General features: G+C 56.3%; 1 protein-coding gene across 1 annotated transcript in view; it reads left to right on the plus strand.

The window, feature by feature from the left end:
- PLCG1 (phospholipase C gamma 1) overlaps positions 1 to 22,166 on the plus strand; it is a 36,490-nt gene that overhangs the window by 9,444 nt on the left and 4,880 nt on the right. Inside the window, exons 3-32 of the mRNA XM_079126900.1 lie at positions 8,322 to 8,474; positions 8,588 to 8,681; positions 8,838 to 8,885; positions 10,872 to 10,956; positions 11,047 to 11,130; positions 11,346 to 11,380; positions 11,539 to 11,611; positions 11,705 to 11,806; positions 11,963 to 12,081; positions 12,167 to 12,252; positions 12,327 to 12,447; positions 13,395 to 13,563; positions 13,700 to 13,822; positions 13,931 to 14,032; positions 14,120 to 14,307; positions 14,607 to 14,807; positions 14,880 to 14,999; positions 15,096 to 15,276; positions 16,076 to 16,153; positions 16,625 to 16,728; positions 16,960 to 17,056; positions 17,237 to 17,306; positions 17,808 to 17,965; positions 19,435 to 19,531; positions 19,669 to 19,893; positions 19,971 to 20,119; positions 21,223 to 21,337; positions 21,442 to 21,603; positions 21,711 to 21,799; positions 21,889 to 22,073. Coding sequence (XP_078983026.1) covers positions 8,322 to 8,474; positions 8,588 to 8,681; positions 8,838 to 8,885; positions 10,872 to 10,956; positions 11,047 to 11,130; positions 11,346 to 11,380; positions 11,539 to 11,611; positions 11,705 to 11,806; positions 11,963 to 12,081; positions 12,167 to 12,252; positions 12,327 to 12,447; positions 13,395 to 13,563; positions 13,700 to 13,822; positions 13,931 to 14,032; positions 14,120 to 14,307; positions 14,607 to 14,807; positions 14,880 to 14,999; positions 15,096 to 15,276; positions 16,076 to 16,153; positions 16,625 to 16,728; positions 16,960 to 17,056; positions 17,237 to 17,306; positions 17,808 to 17,965; positions 19,435 to 19,531; positions 19,669 to 19,893; positions 19,971 to 20,119; positions 21,223 to 21,337; positions 21,442 to 21,603; positions 21,711 to 21,799; positions 21,889 to 22,073 — 3,613 coding nt within the window. The remainder of the gene's footprint in view (positions 1 to 8,321; positions 8,475 to 8,587; positions 8,682 to 8,837; positions 8,886 to 10,871; positions 10,957 to 11,046; positions 11,131 to 11,345; positions 11,381 to 11,538; positions 11,612 to 11,704; positions 11,807 to 11,962; positions 12,082 to 12,166; positions 12,253 to 12,326; positions 12,448 to 13,394; positions 13,564 to 13,699; positions 13,823 to 13,930; positions 14,033 to 14,119; positions 14,308 to 14,606; positions 14,808 to 14,879; positions 15,000 to 15,095; positions 15,277 to 16,075; positions 16,154 to 16,624; positions 16,729 to 16,959; positions 17,057 to 17,236; positions 17,307 to 17,807; positions 17,966 to 19,434; positions 19,532 to 19,668; positions 19,894 to 19,970; positions 20,120 to 21,222; positions 21,338 to 21,441; positions 21,604 to 21,710; positions 21,800 to 21,888; positions 22,074 to 22,166) is intronic.

The following is a 22,166-nucleotide window of genomic DNA, read 5'->3' on the forward strand; positions in this document are numbered from 1 at the left end:
GTTTCATCGTGGGAGGGAGACCCGGATTCTTTCTCCTCCCAACTCATTTCCTCTGCTCTGTGTCAGGATCTTCAGAGATGGGATGGCAGATAGATGCCTGCAGGTGTCCTGGGCTGTGGGAAGAAGGGCCTCACCTCAAGAGCAGAAGCAGGTTGGGCAGCAGTGACTTGTTAAAATTTTCTCTTTCCACAAATACTTGTTAATAAGTTGTTGCTGGCCGTGGGGCAGTGAGGATGATAGGCACCATCCTTGCCTGCAAGTTTACACTGCAATGGAGAAAATAGTCAGATAGCCTTAACATGCCATGTGGTCACCACTCTACAAAGGCCATGAAGCAGCAGTGTGTGGAGTCCTTCCATCCTCCCCTCTGTCTCTCTTGGCCCCACCTGGCCTTTTCCCACAGGGATCCTGGGACAGTACAGGACACAAGCCTAGGGCACAGACAATCTTGGCTTTGAAATATTGTTGACTCTGTCACAGGCTTCCAGCTTGGGTAAGTCCGTTGACCAACCTCTGCTTGGTTTTCTCCCTTGGGAAATGGGAACGCCGACACCTGCTTCATGTGTTGTTTGTCAGGATGAATTGACAGTCTTAGCCAGAGCTGTGCGCAGTGGTCCACAGAGGAACTATGCAAGAAATGAGAGACGGGGTGCCAGGTGCCACTGTTGCTCCTGCTCGCTTCCCACCCATCAGAGGCAGCTACCTTGTGCTCCCTGCTTCACAGCTTCTGAGAACATTTGTCTGTGGCTCTGTTTAAAACTTCGTCTGTCTAGCATAGTATGTGAATCTAATTCTTCCTTCCACATTCAAACTCCTGAGGTGACCTGTGTTCTTAGTACCTAGCATGATGGCCTTTGAGGTCACTCAGCGAACGTGGTTATTATGCATAAGAAAGGCAGAGGACTTGAAAGATTGGATTGAGGGCTGGCGAGAGGAAAGGGGACCAACAATGATTCTGAAATTTGTGTGCCCATTTGGCAATGCTGTTAGCTGACCCAGGGGGCATGACCAGAGGCCTGGATTTTGATGATAGAAGACAGTATTTGTTTGGGAGTTGCACTTAGGGTGTTTTTGAGATGGACAGGTCAGAAATAGGAGGTAGGCAGTAAAGTTGAAGGATCTAAAGCTTGGAGGCCAGAGATGCTTTGTGAATTGTCTGTGCATAGGAGGTGATTAAACCTGTGAACATGGCTGACGTTCACTAGGAACCAGACAGCACCAGAAGAGAGGACCTTGGCCTGAGCCTTGATTAAGGCCATTGTTTAATGGGAATACCAAAAAAAAAAAAAAAAACCAGGAAAACCCCGTGAGGTTGTGTGGAAATAATTGACAGAGCTTTAAGTAGGGGAATGTTGTGGTCAAGAAAGAGAATGATAGGAAAATGATTTATGCCCAGGACTCTGATTCTGCATGTGACCTGAATGGGCCGTAGGGGACTCGTTTGAGGGCCCTGGACAGCCTTGGGACTTGGCCCTAGTGGACTCACCCTCTCCTCTCTACTGGGGAGGCCAGCAGACACAGGCCATTTAAAGAACAATGGCAGCATCAGCCTGCAGGGTGGCAGGTAGCAGAGCACACAGGACTCCTGACCCAGAAGATAAACCCAGGGCTGCCTGGGAGTCATCTGGGCTTGGGGAATGTCGCCTTTCCTACGGCTCCCTTCCCCTACTGTGGCCATCAGGGCCAGTGTAGGTCCACCTTCTCTCCCTGAACTCTGAACCCACTGTTTCCAGAACACACCAGACTCCTGTGTCAGGGCCTTGGCTCCCATGACCCTCTGCCCAGCATGTGCAGGTCACCCTCAGACCTGCCCCCCAGCGCTCTCCAGACCCTGTAGGCTCTCAGCACTGTTTGCATGACCTTATGGTTATCTGCTTCCCATCTGCTTCCTCCACCAGGAAGGGGTTTTCTCAAGGATGGGAACTCAAATGCCTTACTGATCTGTTTCCCCAGAACCAACCTGGGGCCTGAGGTGGAATAGGTAGACGCCTAGTTGATGTTTGATTGGATGGAATGGATGAATAGACTAATAGGGCTGCTGTGCTCTTTTCCAGCTTCAAGTTCTCTGGGTGGGGCCTCCTTCCCTCTCCTTTTAGGGCCTGGGTATGTTGTGGCCCCCTCTGTAATGGGTGAGAATGAGCTAGCATCCTAGGGGAGAGGGCTGTCTGCCTGGGCAATAAAAAAACTCGCTCTGCTGCCTTTACCCAGTGTCAGGACGAGTGGCTGCTGCGGGGATGCCACAGAGGGCCCCGGTTTGCCATGAACCACCATGTGACCGTGACCAGACCCTGCAGACCCTTCATTTCTTCATTTCTCTATTTCTCTGAAGAGGAGATTCTTTTAGTATCTAGCCTCTAGGTAACTTGTATGTTGGCGAGGATCCTGTGCAGCAGCTGCGCCTTAGCATTTAGTTTGTGGCAGTGCAGGGTCCTGTGCGGGGGACGCCACGGACCTCCATCTAGCTCTCTGAATGGACTCTTCCTGTTTACCAAGGTGGGACAGGGGCCGGATGCTGAGTCAGGCTTGGCTGCTCTTCTTGGTCACGTGTTTGGGAGAGCCCATTGTGAGTGTCACCTGGATTCCGTGGTTTGGCTAGGACTTCTGTGTGTCCTGGGAAGGGGGTGCTGCGTCCCCCTTGCTGCTGGTCTGGTGTGGTGGCAGCTACGCCCAGTAATAGAAAGGAAAGCGGCCTCGGCATCATCTTCCCTTTGCCATGTTGGGAAGCTGTCTATAGGACCGTTTGGAAGATGGCGGTGTTGAGGGCAGGGAACACTGGACGTAGGTTCTAGCCAAGAAGCATGGGTCTAATTCAAGGTCTTGGGCTTGGTGGTCGTGCCCCCTCTTCTCCCCTTCCACGGCCTGCCACTTCCACCCCGGGGAGGGACTGGCTGGCTCCCTGGACTGTCCCCTTAGGAGCCCTGCAAAAGGCTTAGTGCGCCACCCTCGCTTCCCCTTTTCTCTTCCCTAACGTCCCCACAGTCCTAGAACTGCTCCTGTGCATATCTCTGCAGTGGCCACACAGTGGCTGTCCCACCACACTAGGCCGGGGAGAGTTGGTGGCAGGCTGTGGCTTGGCCTGATGTCTGGGTGGGCAGCAGGAGTCACAAGACAGGGAGCATTCAGATGGGTCCTCACAGGGGACTGTCCTCTTCCCTTTCCCCAGGATACTAGCTGCCCATCATTGAGGTTGTCCCCTTCAGAGCATCTCTGCCTACCCAGTAATTTGGGTGCCATCCCAGGGATTGGGTCCTACTCTCCTGCAGAAGCAGGTTCTTAGCCAGTCCCGAGAGTTATCTTCCTTTTCAGCTCTCAGAGTGCTTGAGATTCTTTCTATGGCTCAGACGAGGAAACAGGCTCTTAAAGGGGCAGCCACTGCCATTACGGTCTCATCCAAAAGGCAGTTGATACTAAGCTGCATGGCTCGGATGCTCTGCTCTAAGTACTGGTCTCTAGTCTCTGTGGTTTCAGGTCAGGAATCTGTCCTGGCCATGAAAGGGAAGATGGGAAAGGAGAAGAGAAAAGGTGGAAAGGGTACATTGCTCTTTCCATTGTCCTTGGCCTGGTTGTGCAAACGTTGGTTTTACAAATTCAGCCTTGTGGCATTCTGCTTCAGTGCTTAATGCTGTCCCCAAGTGTCAGGCAGCAGGCACATTTCCTTCTGTTGAAAAACCACAACACAAACCCTCTGAGGTTGGTGTGGTAGGGTGGGCCAAGGCTACTGCTCCCATGTGGGGGTCTGTGTAGTCGTGTGTCTGCAAGTGAAGGTCTTTGGCTAGTGTACCCTCAGTAAAGCCATTTTGTTGTGTGTGGTGCTGAGGATCGAACCCAGGGCCTTGTGTGTGTGAGGCAAGCACTCTACCAACTGAGCCCTATCCCCAGTCCTGAATGGCTCATTGTATCCATCTGAGCCAGAGAGGATCTCCTGCTGGGTCCTTCAGATCCGTTGGCCTCTCTTTCCTCTACCCTCCTGTGTGCAGAGTGGCCGGGCTACACGTCTCGGACTGAATGGGAGCATGCAGGTGGGGTGCAGCAGGCCCAGGAAGCAGCACCTGACTTGAAACATGGGTGCTGATCTGAATGGAGACCCACTTCTCCCTACAGGCCCCTCCTGCAAGGCCCCATTTTGAGCTGGGGAAATGGCTGCTTGGATTCTTGCCCTTGTGGCCCAGCTTTCTCTCTCAGGCTTGTGTCTGCCCCCAGCAGAGCTCTGCAGACAGCCACGTGTGTGTCTCCCTTGCCAGCTTTCACAGGCCCCAGTGTGGCAGCAGTGGGCACGTGAGCAGGTGGGTGGGTTCCCATCAGGGCCCTCAGAGCAACCTTTCGAGGTAAGGGGAAGTCCCAGTTTCTTGACGGGAATACTAAGGTGAAAGAGTGAAGGATTTCCAGGCCTCCTGGCTGTCATTTCAGACCTATGTGGTTCTCCTTGCTGGGCCTGGCAGCTTTAGGAAGCAGACAGCAGCCAAGGTTTCTTGGAGGAACAGAGGAGGAGATCTCCACTCGGGGTAGGAGGCAGAGCCGAGCCCCAGGATTCCACCGAGGGCGCTGGCAGCCTGGCTTGTGAGAGGCTGTCAGCCCCCAGAGCTTGCCTGTGGTGACAGTCCTTGGCATGGGGTGGCGCTGCAGGGAGTGTCCCTCACTACCCCAGGGCCTCTCAAGAAAGGCAGTGTCTTCGTTTCATTATTGGAGTGTGGGAACTGAGTGTCAGGCTGGTGTCCCCTCACTGCCTCGCCTACCACGGCCCGTTTTCAGTGGCACACCCAGGTGTTCCTGGAGCCTGCGTGGCCTTCACCTAGGAGGAATGAGTGTTCAGAAGTTCTGGGCAGGCTGTGCCCTCCGGGGCGAACCTGGGGATCCAGCTAGAGGCCTCCTGGTTGTGGGTTCCTGTCCTTGTCCTCAGAGAGTTCCTCCTCTCTCCCCCATCCCCTGCACAGTGAGGGCCTCAGTAACCTGGCTCTTTCTTTCCCCTGAATGTTCTTCTCCCACAGTTCTACGTGGGGGAGGAGGCTGGCCGTGGGCCTCCAGGTACAGGACGTGGCTCTCCTGCACCGCCCCCCCACCCCCCCCAAGCTTCCAGGTTCTGGGAAGCTCTCTCTTCCTCCCGTCTGGCCTTGATCATGCCGGACCAGTTGAGCCTCCCACTCCTGTCCTGCAGGTAGGGCAGAGCCATGTCTGACGTGAGTCTCCCTGTGATGGCAGCTCTTGGAGGACCAGCCTGGCTCTCAGGAAAGAAGACCCTGCTGTATTGTCCTGGGAGGACGGGGTGGGGTACAGTAGCACAGGACGTGCTTTCAGGAACCTGCGGAGCATCCCGCCGCTCCAGGTTCTCAGTTGCTGGTGGCCGTAAGGGTACCAGAGCTAGGTTGGTGTCTCCTCGTGGGAGGCCGTTCAGGGGACCAGGTATGGCCTGGGGGAGCTTGGGGAGTCAGATGCCAGCCTCAAGCTGCTCTGCCTGCCTAGTCCCTGTGTCAGCAGGCTCCTGTTTTGTGTTCGGCCTGGTCTCTGTGGCAGTGTGCTCAGGAACACAGGGCACAGGGCTGGAGCGCACCTGTGTGCGTGCACATGCACATGCGACCAGAGGGTGCGGGGTGGCTGCGGCTGGCCCTGCAGTTACCTGCCAAATAGTAGCTGCATCATCGTGGATTAGCTTTGATGCCCAGTGGGCAGCAGAGAGGAAAGACCCTGCTGTGGACCACGAGGCCCTGGCCCTAAGTGCGTGTGCATGTGCGTGTGCCCACCCACACCTACCTTTGTAAGGGGCTGACATCTCTGCACCGGAAGAACATACTGGTTTCTGTTTGAAAGGGCAGAGTTTGTGGCTGTGGTGCATTTTCTGATGTGGGCATTTCCCCTGGGGGAAGCGCCTCCTTCTATCGGGGGTGTTCACTCTGTGTTCTCCAGCTGGGTCTGTGTAGCCCGTCCTCCCCTCCGTGTCCACCTGAGTGTAGTGCCTCGTGTTTCCACGCCATCCTTGCTTCACTGCCCACTTCCGACCTGTGTGTCTGCTTCTTCCATTCGTCCTTCAGTCATTCAGCAGGTGCTGCCTGGCCTGGGGGGATGAGAAGCGTAGGTCTGTGCACCACCACATGGCCATGGCGAGGTGACCGTGCAGGGTGGAGCTTCTCAGCTGGGTCTTGGTGGAAGAGAGAGGAGCCCAGCCAGGATGAAATGGGGAGAGGAAGCCCTGGCTGTTCTTGCCATAGGTCTAATGTAGTTTGAATGGAACAGAGAAGACATGGAAGACAAAAAATTCAGGTAATTTCTGAGCTCCCATTATGAAAAGCTTTGAAGACCATATGAGAGCAGGTCATTAGGCTGGCAGGAGAGGTCTGGGGGGTGGGAACAAGTGGAACCTTCAGGGTCAGAGCAGTGTTGTTTTTACAGATACATATTTTTAGTTGTAGATGGGCACAATTCCTTTATTTTTGGTACTGGGGATCGAACACAGGGGCACTCGACCACTGAGCTACTTCCCAGCCCTATTTTGTATTTTATTTAGACAGGACCTCACTGAGATGTTTAATTAGCGCCTTCCTTTTTGCTCAGGCTGGCTTTGAACTTGAGATCCTCCTGTCTCAGCCTCCTGAGCTGCTGGGATTATAGGCGTGTGCCACTGCCTGGCTGATACCTTTGTTTGATCTATTTTTATGTGGTGCTGAGGATCAAACCCAGTGCCTCACACGTGCTAGGCAAGCGCTCCACTGATGAGCTACAAGCCAGCCCCCAGAACAATGTTTCATGAAGATTCAGAAGAGTCAGAACAGATAGCCAGTTGGTAGGAACTAGGGGTAGGCCCCCATCAGGAAAGTGAGGGCCCTCAACTAGAGGACAGGCCAGGGGGCTCTGCTGAGAGGACAGAGTTGGGCCCAGGTAGAACCGGTACTGTTGTGGCAGGGACCTGGGGCTAGGGTCAGCAGTGATGCCACTGCTCCCAGTGGGGTAGGTGGGGCTGCTGTGAGGGAGGGACAGGACAGGGAGAGAGCCTGGGTGTCGGTTCCATCCAGGCCGGTGTGCACTTTGGGCTGGCAGGGCTTTGGTGTTAGGGCTGGCGGGCAGAGCTCCACACCTTTAGGTGAGTCTAGGGTCAGAGCATTTTTAGAGGCGCCTAAGCCGAGGGGAAGCTCGCTCATCTCTAGAGGTTGGCTTAGCAAAGCTGCTTCTGCTTGACCTGGTCTTCCCTAAATCTGCCCTCTGTCCAGGCTTCCAGCTGGCCCCAGGGCCTAGCGTAGATATGTTGCGAGGGGCAGCCATCCTGTGCTGGAGCGTGTCGGGGCCCTTCCAGGCCCCAGATCAGAGCCTCGCACCTGAGCAAGCTCTGGCTGGTTGGGGAACAGAGTTCCCTCTGTGTGAGAGCACGAAGTTGGCACTTTGAACTGCAGCAGCTTTTGGCCTTACAGTAACCTCCTGATGCTCTTGTTTGTTACCTCTTTAGGTGCAGCAGTGGAGACAGTGGTTGACCCTCTGCCGAGATCACACAGCTGATGTGAGGTGGAGCTAGGATTCTAGTTCAGGCAGCCTTGCCCCGTGCCTGTGCATGTTTTCTCTGCCACCCTGCCTTCTAGAGACTCAGTTCAAGCCCTTTGCCTTATAGATGGTAAAATTGAGAAGTTAAATGAGTCACTTGGCTCAGTTGCTCTGCATCCTCACTCAGGTTAGTGGCCAAGGCAGGTCACTTGCCCTTCAGGCCTGTGTACTTCCCGACCTGTGGTGTGTGAGGGCCCTTTGATAAGGAAGAGATGTCAGGCCAAATGGTGGGCTGGGCCCAGGATGGCTGTAGCACTTGGACAGCTGCTGCCTTAGGGGAGACTTGGCCTCTTGCTGGAAGTTCTTTGGGGATGTCTTTAGCGTGTGGAGCATTTCAGGCACATACCAGTTTTATGGGCCTGGACCCATCTGGACATGTTCAGCCCTACCCCTGGGACTTCATGATTGGTCGTGTGTGTCTTTGTTCTGGAACAGCCATGATCCCCGTTGCTCCTCCTGATGTGCAGCTCTTTTCCAGGTCCAGGAGGCCAAGGCTGTATTCTCTGCAAGGGAGCAGAGAAGGGGGAGGGAGCCACAGAGCTCGCTCCCTGTCCTGCTAGCTCTGTTTGGCCTCTCAGCCCTTAGCAAAGGTCTATCCTAAGATCAACCTAGTTCTCTTTTATTACCTAAATTGCCTGTGAATTGTTTTGGCTCTGCCCCTGAGAAAGAGTGGGAGTATCTTTCTTTGTGGCCCCTCCCTAAGGGAGAGTGGGATTGAGTGAGGAAACCAGGCTGCCCTCCTTTTGGTGCCAGTTCTGGTTGGCCCCAGATTGACCTTGGCCCCTTCACTACCTTCCTAGTTGATATTCGTGAAATCAAGGAGATTCGCCCAGGGAAGACCTCACGGGACTTTGATCGCTATCAAGAGGACCCTGCTTTCCGGCCAGACCAGTCACACTGCTTTGTCATCCTCTATGGAATGGAATTCCGCCTAAAAACCCTGAGCCTACAAGGTGGGAGTCAAGGGCTTGGAAGGAGGTAGGGGTAGGTAAGGGGAATGCCTTCGGCCCCTGCCCCCATGGGAGGTATGTGCCTTAATAAGCTCAGCTGTTCCCCTTGCTCACAGCCACATCGGAGGATGAGGTGAACATGTGGATCAAGGGCTTAACTTGGCTGATGGAGGACACATTACAGGCAGCCACACCCCTGCAGATCGAGAGGTAAGAAACCATGCCTGGAGTAGTTAGGACAGGGGGCTTTGGGGACAAGGGGAGCAGGGGCAGGGACTCTGTGTGCCCAGACACCATCTGTTCCCTCTCCGCCCAGGGCTTGCCCTGGCTGGAGAAGCTACCCTCATCTCGGGTCTCTCTCTACAGGTGGCTCCGAAAGCAGTTCTACTCAGTGGATCGGAATCGCGAGGATCGGTGGGTGCTGCGCTGTGACTCGTACCTGGTAGCCGGGAATGACAGTCGCCATGCCTCTGAACAGCTGCCTGAGGAGTCAGAGGGGCCCATCCTGCCTTAAGTGGGGTGGGGGATTCTGGCACAAGTATCTTTCTGCAGAACGCCCTCGGTGGTCAAGTGCTCTGCCCCTGGGCAGAGAATGGACTTGCAGACCTAACTCGGGGTGTCCTGCAGGTCACCCAGAGGGTCAGGGTGACTGGTAGTACGTGAGGGGGATCCCTTGAAATTCATGCTGAAAGTCTGGTACGGCAGCCACGTGGGCCACAGAGAGTTGGGATAGTGTGGGTGCTATACCGTAGTCAGGCCCTCGGATCATCCCAAGAGGTGGGAGACCATGGAGGTTCTGAAGGGCAGTGACAGGCTCCATCTTCATTTGCTTAGCATCATACTGACTGCAGTGTGGAGGGCTTTTCAGAGCCGCTTCACCCTCCACGTGATAGCTGGCAGGACTCGGATCTGGGTGGTAAATGGTAGCATGTGGTTGGTTTCAGGCTGTATTGTATTTTAAAAGACAGCCAAGAAAGAATTTCCTACCACATTAATTTTTGGAGTGTGGGAGAAAGAGTTAAGGATCAGCAGACTTTTTGACTTGAGCAACTGGAACAATGGGATTGCCATTGATGGAGCAGGAGGACCTTGGGAGGGACACAGTGTGGGGCGTTCAGGGGTTCTGTGCAGGGTGTGAGTTAGGATGTGAGTTAGCCACCTAGGTAGAGGTGTGGAGTCGGCAGGTGGGTAGAATGAGTTCAGGAGAGGAGTCGGGGCTAGAGATACTGACTTGGGAGTATGTGGGTGCTAGGGCAACTCTTGGGGCAAGAGGTCACCCGGGGGCAGGTATAGCAAGAAAAGGGAAGAGGGCCAGTGGCTGATCCCAGACCACTCCCACATTAGGCACTGGGGCCAAGTGGCAGTAATGAGGATGAGAGGAAGCCATGGGGAGGAGGGCGTGGTGACAACTGCAGGTACTCTGTGTGTTTAACGATGTGGGGGGCAGACCATCGCCAGCCAGGTGGTAGGAGAGGTTCAAGGACACAGAGGGAGTGTGTCCCAGGAGTTTTGCCACAGAGGGGAACAGAGAGCTAGGCAGAATGACAGAACAGCAGCCTGTTCACATACTAATGGGAACGAGGGACAGTGGTAATCAGAAGAGAATAGCCATTTCCTTCCTGGAAAATGGGGACCTTGCATATCAGCCTCCTGGGTGAATGAGGGTCAGGTGTGCCAGCACCTGTGCACACCGAGTGCTTGCTCAACCCCAGTTGACTGGGGCAGAACTGAGCCTCCTCAGGGTTCTGGTGCTTCTTGCCAGGCTGTCGGGCCAGAGAAGAAGCGCCCCCTCCCTCCCAGCACCACTGTCCAGGAGACGGTCTCCTTTTTCCACCTTGTCCATCCTGTCGCCAGTCTGCAAACTGGCCCCATTTCCTGGGCACCCACAATCCTGGAGGGCAGGCACACATGCTCTCTGAATTCTTCACCCTGCCTGTCCCCCAAGAGTGCCAGTCACCAGCAGTTGTATTTGACCGAAAACGTCCACCCACTTCCTCCCTGGCCCCTTTCACTGTGGTGGGGCTGGAGTTCTGAGGTTTCCAGTTGGGCATCAGAGGGGAACCCAGACCCAAGCCAGGTGGACGGCGGGAGACGCAGGCTAGAGCAGTGCAGGCGAGAAGTGGGCTGGAGGTGGCTCTCCTTCCCTCCCATGCCTGCTCTGCTTGACGGAACCTTATCCCTTCTTGCCACGGTCATGAGCTCTTCTTTGCTTAGATGAGGAAACCTAGGCCCGGAGAAAGAAAGGTACTTGTCTCACTGTTAGGTTCTGATCCAGTCTTGTCCTAAGGTTACCAAATTCCCCAAGTAGAGCTGTTTACTCAGCCAGCCCCAGGTGAGCTCAGCCACAGGTTGGGGGCCTTAGGAAACCGAATGAGACCCTTGGGGATGTCTGCTTTTCAGTATATCAGCCAAGGACCTGAAGAACATGCTGTCTCAGGTCAATTACCGGGTCCCCAACATGCGCTTCCTCCGAGAGCGGCTGACGGTAAGGGCCTCTGGGGACTGCTGGCAGGGCAGGGAGGCCAGAAGCCCCTCAGCTGTGCCCTGACCAACAGTCCTGCTCTGTACCATGCAGGACCTGGAGCAGCGCAGCGGGGACATCACCTATGGACAGTTTGCTCAGCTGTACCGCAGCCTCATGTACAACGCCCAGAAGACGGTGCATGAGCCACCTGTCCTCCCCTGCCCTCGTTCTGCTTCTCTGTCCCACCCCAGCCCTGCTTGCTTCAGCCTTGGTGCCCTGCTTGGGGGCTTTGGGGTGCCACTGCTCCTTGAGGCCTGCCCCCATCTGTTGTCCCAGCCTCTCTTCCTGAGAGCCCCTGGCCTGTGTGGTCTCCCAGGGCTCTGTCCCTGACCAGGTTCTGTTTCCTGCAGATGGACCTCCCCTTCTTGGAAGCCAGCACCTTGAGGTTTGGTTTGGAGATGGGAGGTGGGGCGCTCCCCTGGGTGATTCTGATGCAGGTGGGATAGTGATGGGAGGGGTGAGCCATGCTGGCTGGGAGGTGGGCTCTGCCCGGTGAAGGGTCCTGCTCTCTGCGGACCGTAGGCACTCGCCTTTTCTCTGCAGGACTGGGGAACGACCGGAGCTCTGCCGAGTGTCTCTTCCTGAGTTCCAGCAGTTCCTCCTTGAGTACCAGGGGGTACGGTTGGGCCAGGGCATCAGGCTGGTGGAGGTGGGGGAGGTTCGTCCCTGACTAGAGGCTTGTCTCATTCCTGTCCTCCCCGCTGCTCAGGAGCTCTGGGCTGTGGACCGGCTCCAGGTGCAGGAGTTCATGCTCAGCTTTCTCCGAGACCCCTTGCGAGAGATTGAGGAGCCATACTTCTTCCTGGATGAGGTGAGCCCCTCTCCCTAGGGATGCCACTTGGTGCCTACCTGCTGTCTACCTTGCCCAGCCCAATTGAGACCGAGCACCCTCTTCTGCTCACACCTCCCATCCTGGGTGGCAGCTGGTGCTCACTTTCTCATTCCTTCCGCATTTGTTCCTGGACAGTTTGTCACCTTCCTGTTCTCCAAAGAAAATAGCGTGTGGAACTCCCAGCTGGACGCCGTGTGCCCAGATGCCATGAACAACCCGCTCTCCCACTACTGGATCTCCTCCTCGCACAACACGTGAGCGTGGCTCCTGTGCCCCGCCCAGCCCCTCTAGGGAGGGAGGACCGCCCTAGACCACACCTGCCTCTCTTTGACTGTCCAGGTACCTGACTGGGGACCAGTTCTCCAGCGAGTCCTCCCTGGAAGCCTATGCTCGCTGCTTGCGGATGGGCTGTCGCTGCATCGAGTGTGCGTGGGGACCAGGGGCTGGGGAGGGAAGGTGGGAGTCCTGCTCACTTGACCGTGGCGGTGTTGCTCCTCAGTGGACTGCTGGGACGGCCCCGACGGGATGCCAGTCATTTACCACGGACACACCCTGACCACCAAGATCAAGTTCTCCGATGTCCTGCACACCATCAAGGATCATGCCTTCGTGGCCTCAGAGTGAGTGGGCATGGGGAGGTCCCGCTCTCACTCCTGGGGACCCTCCACGCGCTCTGCCCCGACTCCCTGCCTCCATCTTTGTTTCCTCTCGGCCTCTCCTCTCCTGCTTCTTGAGCTCTCGTTTCCCAAGTTCCTCCTTGTTTCCTGCATTCGCGACCCACCTTTTTTATAGGTTCTTACGGCCTGTGGAACACCTTCAAGCTCATCTCGCCCTCAAAACACACACCCTTAACCTTGATCTCCCTGGCTTTTGTTTTGTTGTTCTGGTACTGGGGCTTGAACCCAGAGACACTTCACTGGGGAGCTGCATCCTCAGTGCTTTTTATTTTTACTTTGAGACAGGGTCTCACTAAGTTGCTTAGGGCCTCGCTAAGTTGCTAAGGCAGGCCTCAAATGTGAAATCCTCCTTCCTGAGCCTCCCAAATTGCTGGATCATAGGCATGTGTTGCCACATCTGGCATCACCCAGGATCTCGTCAGGCTAGTGTCCCACCAGTTCCTTTTCCCTCACAGTCCAGAAAAGCATCTGTGACCTGTTCCTTAGTTCCTGTTCATTGCCTAGCCTGTGTTCACTAGTCCCCTGCACCTGGCTGAAGGCACTGGCGGCCCAGTGGTCCTCTGGCAGCTGTGCTGAGAGCTGCTCCAACTCCCCTGACCTCTCTGTAGTGTGGTGTCTTTGTCTGCACTGCTGGGCAGCCTCCGTAAATGGACCACCTCTGGGGCTTCCCTCCGCAGTACCTGCCCCGCCTGGTTCCCGGTGTTTTGTAGCTGCCCCTCCGTCTCACCAGCGGCTGTGGCCACGGCCACCTCTTTTCTGAGAGAGCTCCTGGATATAGGATGCGCCCAGGCCGGTGGCTCCCAGCACTAGGGCTGTGGGTGGGGGCCATTTGGACTGAGCCTTGCCCCACAGAATTGTAGGGTTTGTATCACTGCACTCATGCCCCACAGGTACCCTGTCATTCTGTCCATTGAGGACCACTGCAGCATTGCCCAGCAGAGGAACATGGCTCAGCACTTCAAGAAGGTGCTTGGGGACACACTCCTCACCAAGCCTGTGGACATTGCTGCTGATGGGCTCCCATCACCCAACCAGCTCAAGAGGAAGATCCTTATCAAGGTAGGGCGAGGGCTGGAGGGAGGAGCCCCACACTTGCAGTGTCTCCCGGCCCGGGTTTGCTTTGGACCTAGCCCTCCCGCAGGAGGAGTAACTAGGACTAGAGCAGGCACCGAGTGACCTGGCCCGCTCCGTGCAGCACAAGAAGCTGGCTGAGGGCAGTGCCTATGAGGAGGTGCCCACCTCGGTGATGTACTCTGAGAACGACATCAGCAACTCCATCAAGAATGGCATCCTCTACCTGGAGGATCCCGTAAACCACGTGAGGTCCCGGGCGGGGCCCGGCTGGGCTGGGCTGGCTGGGCTGGGCATGTGTGGTGCGGCAGGGTGATGAGGGCCCTGACTCACAAGTCCCTTTGGTCTGTTCCAGGAGTGGTATCCCCACTACTTCGTTCTGACCAGCAGCAAGATCTACTACTCTGAGGAAACCAGCAGTGACCAAGGCAACGAGGATGAGGAGGAGCCCAAGGAGGTGAGGAGTTGGCCTGGGGTTGGGCCGGGCCGGGTCGGGGCTGGGGTCAGAGTCACCGAATCTTTGCTGGTGCCCTCGCCTGCACAGGCCAGTGGAAGCACAGAGCTGCACTCCAATGAGAAGTGGTTCCACGGGAAGCTCGGCGCGGGGCGGGACGGGCGGCACATTGCAGAGCGCCTGCTCACTGAGTACTGCATCGAGACTGGGGCTCCCGATGGCTCCTTCTTAGTGCGCGAGAGTGAGACCTTCGTGGGTGACTACACGCTGTCTTTCTGGTAACCCACTCCCAGTGTGTCGCACGTGCTCAGTCAGCACATATGTAGCCATAACCTCCAGAAACGGCCACATTGACCCCTGGAGCCCTTGTTCCAGGCTTCTGTGTGGAACGTGGTTTCTTCCACGTGTGTTGTGACTGCACATTTTCAGCCCCTTCGAAGGCCTCCTGCCCCTTCCCTGAGCTCCTCTGGAGGCTGGCCTTCCTCTTTGAGAGCTGATGCCTCACTTGGGGGTGAAACTTGGTCTTTGGAGCCCTGACCTGTGTCTCATGCCTCCCTCCATCCTCTCCTTCCCTCAGGCGGAACGGGAAAGTCCAGCACTGCCGAATCCACTCCCGGCAGGATGCTGGAACCCCCAAGTTCTTCTTGACGGACAACCTCGTCTTTGACTCTCTCTACGACCTCATCACACACTATCAGCAGGTGCCCCTGCGCTGCAATGAGTTTGAGATGCGCCTTTCAGAGCCTGTCCCACAGACCAACGCCCACGAGAGCAAAGAGTAAGGGAGAGGACAGGCCCTGGTGGGCAGGAACTTGGGTGGCTGGCTGTAGCTGACTCTATCTGTCCTCAGGTGGTACCACGCAAGCCTGACCAGAGCACAGGCCGAGCACATGCTGATGCGTGTGCCCCGGGACGGGGCCTTCCTGGTGCGGAAACGGAGCGAGCCCAACTCATATGCCATCTCCTTCCGGTGAGGGGTCAGGCCAGGGAAGCTGTGGGCGGATATGGGGCCTCACCTGAGTCTGCGCTGTCCTGACTCCCATGTGACCATCCTGTCCTTGTGAAGGGCCGAAGGCAAGATCAAGCACTGCCGTGTCCAACAGGAGGGCCAAACTGTGATGCTGGGAAACTCAGAGTTCGACAGCCTCGTCGACCTCATCAGCTACTATGAGAAGCACCCGCTGTACCGCAAGATGAAGCTGCGCTACCCCATCAATGAGGAGGCGCTGGAGAAGATAGGCACAGCCGTAAGGGGATTGTGGGGAAGCGACCTAAAGCCTACTGGTCACTGCATGTGCTTGACCCGAGTCCTAGGGTGTGTTGTCGAAGCTCCCAAGGAGGGAGTCATAGACTGGGCACCAGGAAGGTGTCCTGGAGGGAGTGACGTCTGAACTGCATCTGCACGGATGGGGCTGGGCATTCAGTCAGGAAACCAGCGAGCCGAGGTGTGGGGTGAGCTCACAGAGGGAGAAGTACACAGACGCCAGGAACTCCCTTGCAGGCCTAGCCGGGACTGTCCGCCTGGAGGAGAACAGGCCACACGGTGTGGTTGTGCAGATGCCCTCCTGGGGGCCAGGTTGGACGCTAGCAAAGGAAGAAGGCAGGACTCACAGAGCAGTGGATGACCACAACTCGACCCAGGCCATGGCCTTGAGTAGGAGGGTGTCTCGAACAGGAGAGCTGAGAGAAACTTGTCATGAGGGGACATAGGCAGCCCTGGACAGGCAGGAGCATGCTGGGGGCTCTTCTAGACATTGGGTTCAGCTACCAACAAAGTCACGGTCCCTGCTGCCTGTGGGGACCTAGCTACAAGCCTCTCAGGAGCCAAAGTAGAGATTTTAGAATCACGTGTACCTCGAGATCGAATGTGCAGAAAGGAGAGGCCCCTGTGCACCAACCAGTTGTGGGCTCCCAGTGGACCATGTGTCAGTGAAGGGACTTGTTGAGGGGGGCCAGGTGAAGGCCAGCTGTGCTGGGAAAAGGGGGCCCATGAGTACAAGCACCTGCTTTGCGGCATTCATAGATCTCAATGTGTCCTGTTTCCAGGAGCCTGACTATGGGGCCCTGTACGAAGGCCGCAACCCTGGCTTCTATGTGGAGGCAAACCCTATGCCGACTTTCAAGGTACAGATTAGCCCTCGAACAGGAAGCTAAGGCAGGGGGGATCCCCAGCTGCTTGGGCCTTGCATTTTTGGGTTCTGGGTCCATCTGTGGTCTGTGTGGAGAAGTGGTTGTGGTTTTCTAAGGCCTAAGAGGTTGTGAAAGATCTGTGGTTTGCAAATGACTGCAGCTCTCCCAGGGCTGACCTGTCTTTTGAGTTAGCACTGACCCTTTCAGATTGTTCCTGAGGGGTGACCCCATTTCTTCCGTGAGTAGCAACAGGGGTGGGAGGCACACTGGCCAGTTGCTCTCTTGTGGAGATCTGTCATACAGGATTTTCCTCTTTTTGCTCTTTACTCTGAGGTATGGAGACGCTGCCCTATTTCTTACCCACTCTCCTCAGTAGCCAGGGGCTCTTCAGAGATGAGGAATGATAGGGTCCCAGCCATTTCAGGAGCGGTGGGGATGCGTTAACCCGTGCGTCTCACCCTGCAGTGTGCAGTCAAAGCCCTCTTTGACTACAAGGCCCAGAGAGAGGACGAGCTGACCTTCACCAAGAGTGCCATCATCCAGAACGTAGAGAAACAAGATGGAGGCTGGTGAGCCTGCTCCTGGAGCCAGATAATCTGATGCGGTGGGCCAGGAGTCCAGGGCCCCAGAGGTGCTGGCCCTGAGAGGGCTTCGGCCGTGAGCTCTGTGGAGTGTGTGTCCCCTGTGTGCACCAGCAATGCCTGCCCTGGCCTACCTTAGATGTGGGAGTCCCCAGCTAAGGCTGTTGTCCTTGTGGGAGTTTGGGATGATTGCTGAGGGTCAGCACCTGGTTTCCACAGGTGGCGAGGGGACTATGGTGGGAAGAAGCAGCTGTGGTTCCCGTCAAACTATGTGGAAGAGATGGTCAGCCCAGCAGCCCTGGAGCCTGAGAGGGAGGTGAGTCCAGAGCCACACGGTGGCCTGGGATTTCCCTGACCCCAGGTCCTCCTCTGCACACGTCCCTCGCACATGGTCCCAAGCCTGCTTGTGTGTGCACAAACGCCTGTCACTCATGTGCAGCTTCACACAGGTGGAGCAGTGGCCATGCTGACCATCCTGTGGGCTTTGCTTCCACAGCACTTGGACGAGAACAGCCCTCTGGGGGACTTGCTGCGGGGGGTCTTGGATGTGCCTACCTGTCAGATTGGTGAGCCCCCATCCTTCCCTCTAGGCTTGCACATTGTTCCTTGGGGGTCAGGCTCTTCTGAGGAGGAAGCCAAAATGACTGAACCCTCAAAGGCCGCCCTCACTCCACATCCCCTCCCCCACATTCTGGACACCCCCAACTCCCTAGGCTCTCTGTGGCCCCTGAGTGCTCACTCTGTGCCAGGCACTGTGGAGTCAGGCAGGATCATCAGAGAGCAAAACTTCTGTGGCTGGCTGCCACCCGTAGTTCTGATGGGGTGTGCCACAGAGTGTTGGATGGGGTGGGAGACCCGACCTGAGGTGTGGCCTGGGTTGGGCAGAGCTGGGTGTGGAACACTGGTTCCACCAGGCTTGTGTCTGAGTTGAAATGTTTGTAAAAATGTCTGTGCAGTGGTCTAACCCACCTAAAGGTGTGGTGAGGCAGAAACGGGATGAGATAGATTCCACTCGAGCCAGTGCCAGGGGTGTGGAAGGGGACACGGCTGTTTTTCTCACCCCCCAGCCATCCGCCCTGAGGGCAAGAACAACCGGCTCTTCGTCTTCTCCATCAGCCTGACGTCAGTGGCCCACTGGTCCCTGGATGTTGCAGCTGACTCCCAGGAGGAGCTGCAGGACTGGGTGAAGAAGATCCGAGAAGTGGCCCAGACCGCAGATGCCAGGGTGAGAGCCTCAGGAACCTGAAGGGTGCTGGTGGGCGCTGGGTGGGCAGCGTGGGCGTCCGTCAGGGAGCCATGGCCTCCAACTCCCCGCGCCATCCTTTCAGTATAGCACGTAGCTGACTGCTCACCGTGCCACAGCCCCTGCCTTAGGTTGGGACCCAGAAGAAGCAAACAGAAGAACAGTATGGAGTGCTTAGGAAATGCTAAGTTTGAGACACCGCGTCATCTGAGTCTTCTTAGTGACCAGGTTGATGCACAAGGCAAGGAGAGCCAAGAGAAGTCCAGGGCTGGAAGCAGGAATGGGTACTCGAGGCCTAGGTGGGATGCGGTGGTGTAGGGTAGGAAGAGGGCCTGGGGTGGACTCCTGAAGGATCTCCCGTGAAGCTCTGAGCCCCGGAAGCACCGGCAGAGACTGGAGGCTGCTGGGGAGGTCGGGCTCTGGTGTTATAGCTGCAGAGGTGCAGCCAAGTGATATAAGAACCTGGAGGTCTCCACCCAATGGAGCAGCAGCAGGTGGTCCTGGTGACACAGCTGAAGCATGGAAGCAGCACAGCCGGTGGGATGGCAGGAGGGGAGGGGGTCTGAACAGCCGGCCGTGAGGGCGAGGTGGAAGCTGGGGCTGGGTGGGTGGTGGGAAGCCAAAGCTGGGTTAGAAGGACCATCCTGGGTGAAACCCTTCCACTAAGCCTGGAAACAGGCCTTCTCGAGGGTAAGGGAGCTCCTGCTAGGAGGCTGCTGCCCAGGGCTTGATGGGCAGATCTGTAGCTGCTTAGAAAAACAGGCACCGCAAGGGAGGCCTGGGGTGCTCAGGCCTGCCAGGGGTATGCTCGGGAAGATGAGGTGCCGAAAGACTGGGAGGCTGAAGGGCTGGATCCTGGGTCTAGGCTGAAAAGGGAAGGAAGAATCTGAATAGAAGAGCCGCCAATAGAAGAAACATGGGGACAACTGGAGTTCCAGGGGAGACGGGGTGGAAGGGCATTTGAGACTGGGTTTCTACGGCTGAGGTTAGGCATGGAGAGGAGGGAGCTGTGCTGTAGCTGAGGTGGTGAGAAGCTTCCTTAGGTACAGACAGACAGCCAGGGGCATGAGTCCCCAGAATGATCTCTGGTAAGGAGTTTTTGCCCTGGGATGAGACTGGGTAAGGAATTATTAGAAAGCAACACTGAGGAACCTGGCTAACCTTGGGGTCCCTGAGAGGTCATTTAGGACATGGCTGGTGATGCGAATTCTACCCTCTCAAGAGACTTGGAGGACAAGTATGAGGACAAGTTTGTCCTTAGGGACAGAATAATGATGATTCTGGGCTGAGGACTGTGACCTTATTTTTTGTCTTGTGGAGTCTGGAAGATACAGGGGATGGAGAGAGGGCCCCAGAGCACCTGCAGTGTAGGCGTGCCCAAGGTGGCAGGGGCTTCCTTCTCCTGGGCAGGGCTCTAGCCTGGGGCTACAGGGCCTTGTGTGTGTCACCAGCTCACTGAGGGGAAGATGATGGAACGGAGGAAGAAGATCGCCCTCGAGCTCTCTGAGCTTGTCGTCTACTGCCGGCCTGTTCCCTTCGATGAAGAGAGTAAGGCTGGGGGCGCAGGCGGGTGTGTGGGCCTGGGGCCTGGTGGTGCCTGCATTCTCCATAGCTGGTGCAAGAGGAGTGTTTAGTGTCCTCCCACCAGTGCCTGGGGACAGACTGAGTCTCCCTGTTTGGCCCAGAGATTGGCACAGAACGTGCCTGCTACCGGGACATGTCGTCTTTCCCGGAAACCAAGGCTGAGAAATATGTGAACAAGGCCAAAGGCAAGAAGTTTCTCCAGTATAATCGGCTGCAGCTCTCCCGCATCTACCCCAAGGGCCAGCGGCTGGACTCTTCCAATTATGATCCTTTGCCCATGTGGATCTGTGGCAGTCAACTTGTGGCCCTCAACTTCCAAACCCCAGGTAAGGCAGTCCCCCTTGGGCAGCAAGGGGAGACCTGGGGCAGTTGGACTGGGATGCATGGTAACTGGCTCTTACAGACAAGCCCATGCAGATGAACCAGGCCCTCTTCATGGCTGGTGGACACTGTGGTTACGTGCTACAGCCAAGCACCATGCGAGACGAGGCCTTTGACCCCTTTGACAAGAGTAGCCTCCGTGGACTTGAGCCCTGTGCCATCTGCATCGAGGTGGGTAGTACTTACCTGTGGGCTTCAGGGTGGGTAAGGGATGCTCTTGGTTAAGGAATTTTTTTTTTTTTTTCTTTTTTTTTTTTCTTTTTTGGTACTGGGGACTGATCCCAGGGGCACTTAACCTCCAAGCCACATCCCCAGCCCTTTTTTATATTTCATTTGGAGACAGGGTCTTGCTGAGTTACTTAGGGCCTTGCTAAGTTGCTGAGACTGGCTTTGAACTTGGCGATCCTCCTGCCTCAGCCTCCCGAGCAGCTGGGATTATACTGTGCCCGGCTGGCTAAGAAATGTTGACACTGAGCTGTCTGAGAGTAGAGATTGTTTCAGGCATCAGAGCTGGAGGCTGCTGGTGTGCGTGGGGCAAGAGTACAGAACCAGGGAGAGCAGCATTTTCTGGGTCTCAGGGGCATGGCAGCTGGCCTGCTGTTGCCCTTGAGGACATAGCTGTCTGAGGTAGAAAGTCAGGTATGGGTCCCTGCTGTGGGGCTGGGCTGACTGTGACCCTGACTTGGCACCCAGGAGTCAGGCTCCAGTAAGGCCAAGCTGTAGGAAGCCACTGCCTGGCAAGAGTAGGCAGGTCAGAAAGGCTGAGGCTGGAGCTAGGGCCGCTGATGAGCCAGGAACCAGTCTGCAGGAGCGGGGAAGAGCAGCAGCCTTTGTGCACCCCAGGCTCCCCGAGCTCCCCAGCACGTGCCCCCCGAAAAGCTGCGAGAGAACCAGCCCAGTACTGTGAGTTCGGGGTGGGAGAGACCCTAGCAGAGCCTTGGAGGAGTGAGGGGCCACGGGCACGTGGAGGACAGTGCACAGCCACAGAGAGACCTTTTTTTGTCCTAAAGGGAAGTAATTTCAAAGACTTCCATGTTGAAATGGATTTAACATAAAGTGGACTGCAAAACTCAAATAACAATGTTGGCTCAAGTGTAAATGAACTGGTATAGGCAGTAGTTGCTCGGACCCCCTTAGGACCCTGACTTAATGGGCAGTATCCTTGAGGCCCAGCAGAGGGCGCACGGTCCCTGCACATTCACCGCCTAGGTCTCCTGCAGTGGAGACTGCTGGAGCAGGAAGACAGTCCCTCCTCACCTTTGCCTGCCTCGCAGGTGCTGGGGGCCCGGCACTTGCCGAAGAATGGCCGAGGCATCGTGTGTCCTTTTGTGGAGATTGAGGTGGCTGGAGCGGAGTATGACAGCACCAAACAGAAGACAGAGTTTGTGGGTCAGTCTGCCCTCCCCGTCACCGCCTCACCCTCCGGGGGCACTGAGGTCCTCTCCCCACATCCTCTTGGTAGTGTCCTGAAACCTTTGCCCCTACTTTCACAGTGGATAATGGACTGAACCCTGTGTGGCCGGCCAAGCCTTTCCAGTTCCAGATCAGTAATCCTGAATTTGCCTTCCTTCGCTTTGTGGTATATGAGGAAGATATGTTTAGTGACCAGAACTTCTTGGCTCAGGCTACTTTCCCGGTGAAAGGCCTGAAGATAGGTGAGGACCTGTCCTCAACATAACATCCTGTGGCCTTGCTGCCAGGGTGAGGCTGGACCTCTTGCTTGGTCCCCTTGTGGGCTGAGGGCAGGCTTTCCTCTTGTTAGGGTACAGAGCGGTGCCTTTGAAGAACAACTACAGCGAAGACCTGGAGTTGGCCTCCCTGCTCATTAAGATCGACATCTTCCCTGCCAAGGTAACTGTAGCAGGGTGGGTGGGCTAGCCTGGGAGACGCGGAGAGCCTCCCGAAGTCCGGAGGAGCCCTTGGCTTGCCTCTTTGAGCAGGAGAATGGTGACCTCAGTCCCTTCGGTGGTGCATCCCTGCGAGAGCGGAGCTCAGATGCCTCCAGCCAGCTGTTTCATGGCCGGACCCGGGAAGGCTCCTTCGAGGCACGCTACCAGCAGCCATTTGAGGACTTGCGCATCTCCCAGGAGCATCTCCCAGACCACTTCGACAGTCGGGAGCGAAGGTGAGGGAGGTAGGGGAAGGTGGTCAACGTGCAGCTTGGAAGAGGGGTGCTGGATCCAGGAAGACCAGCTCCGAGAGGCTGGGGCCTGCTCTC

This window comes from Sciurus vulgaris (assembly GCF_902686455.1).
Source record: "Sciurus vulgaris genome assembly, chromosome: 2".
NCBI classification, from domain to species: domain Eukaryota; kingdom Metazoa; phylum Chordata; class Mammalia; order Rodentia; family Sciuridae; genus Sciurus; species Sciurus vulgaris.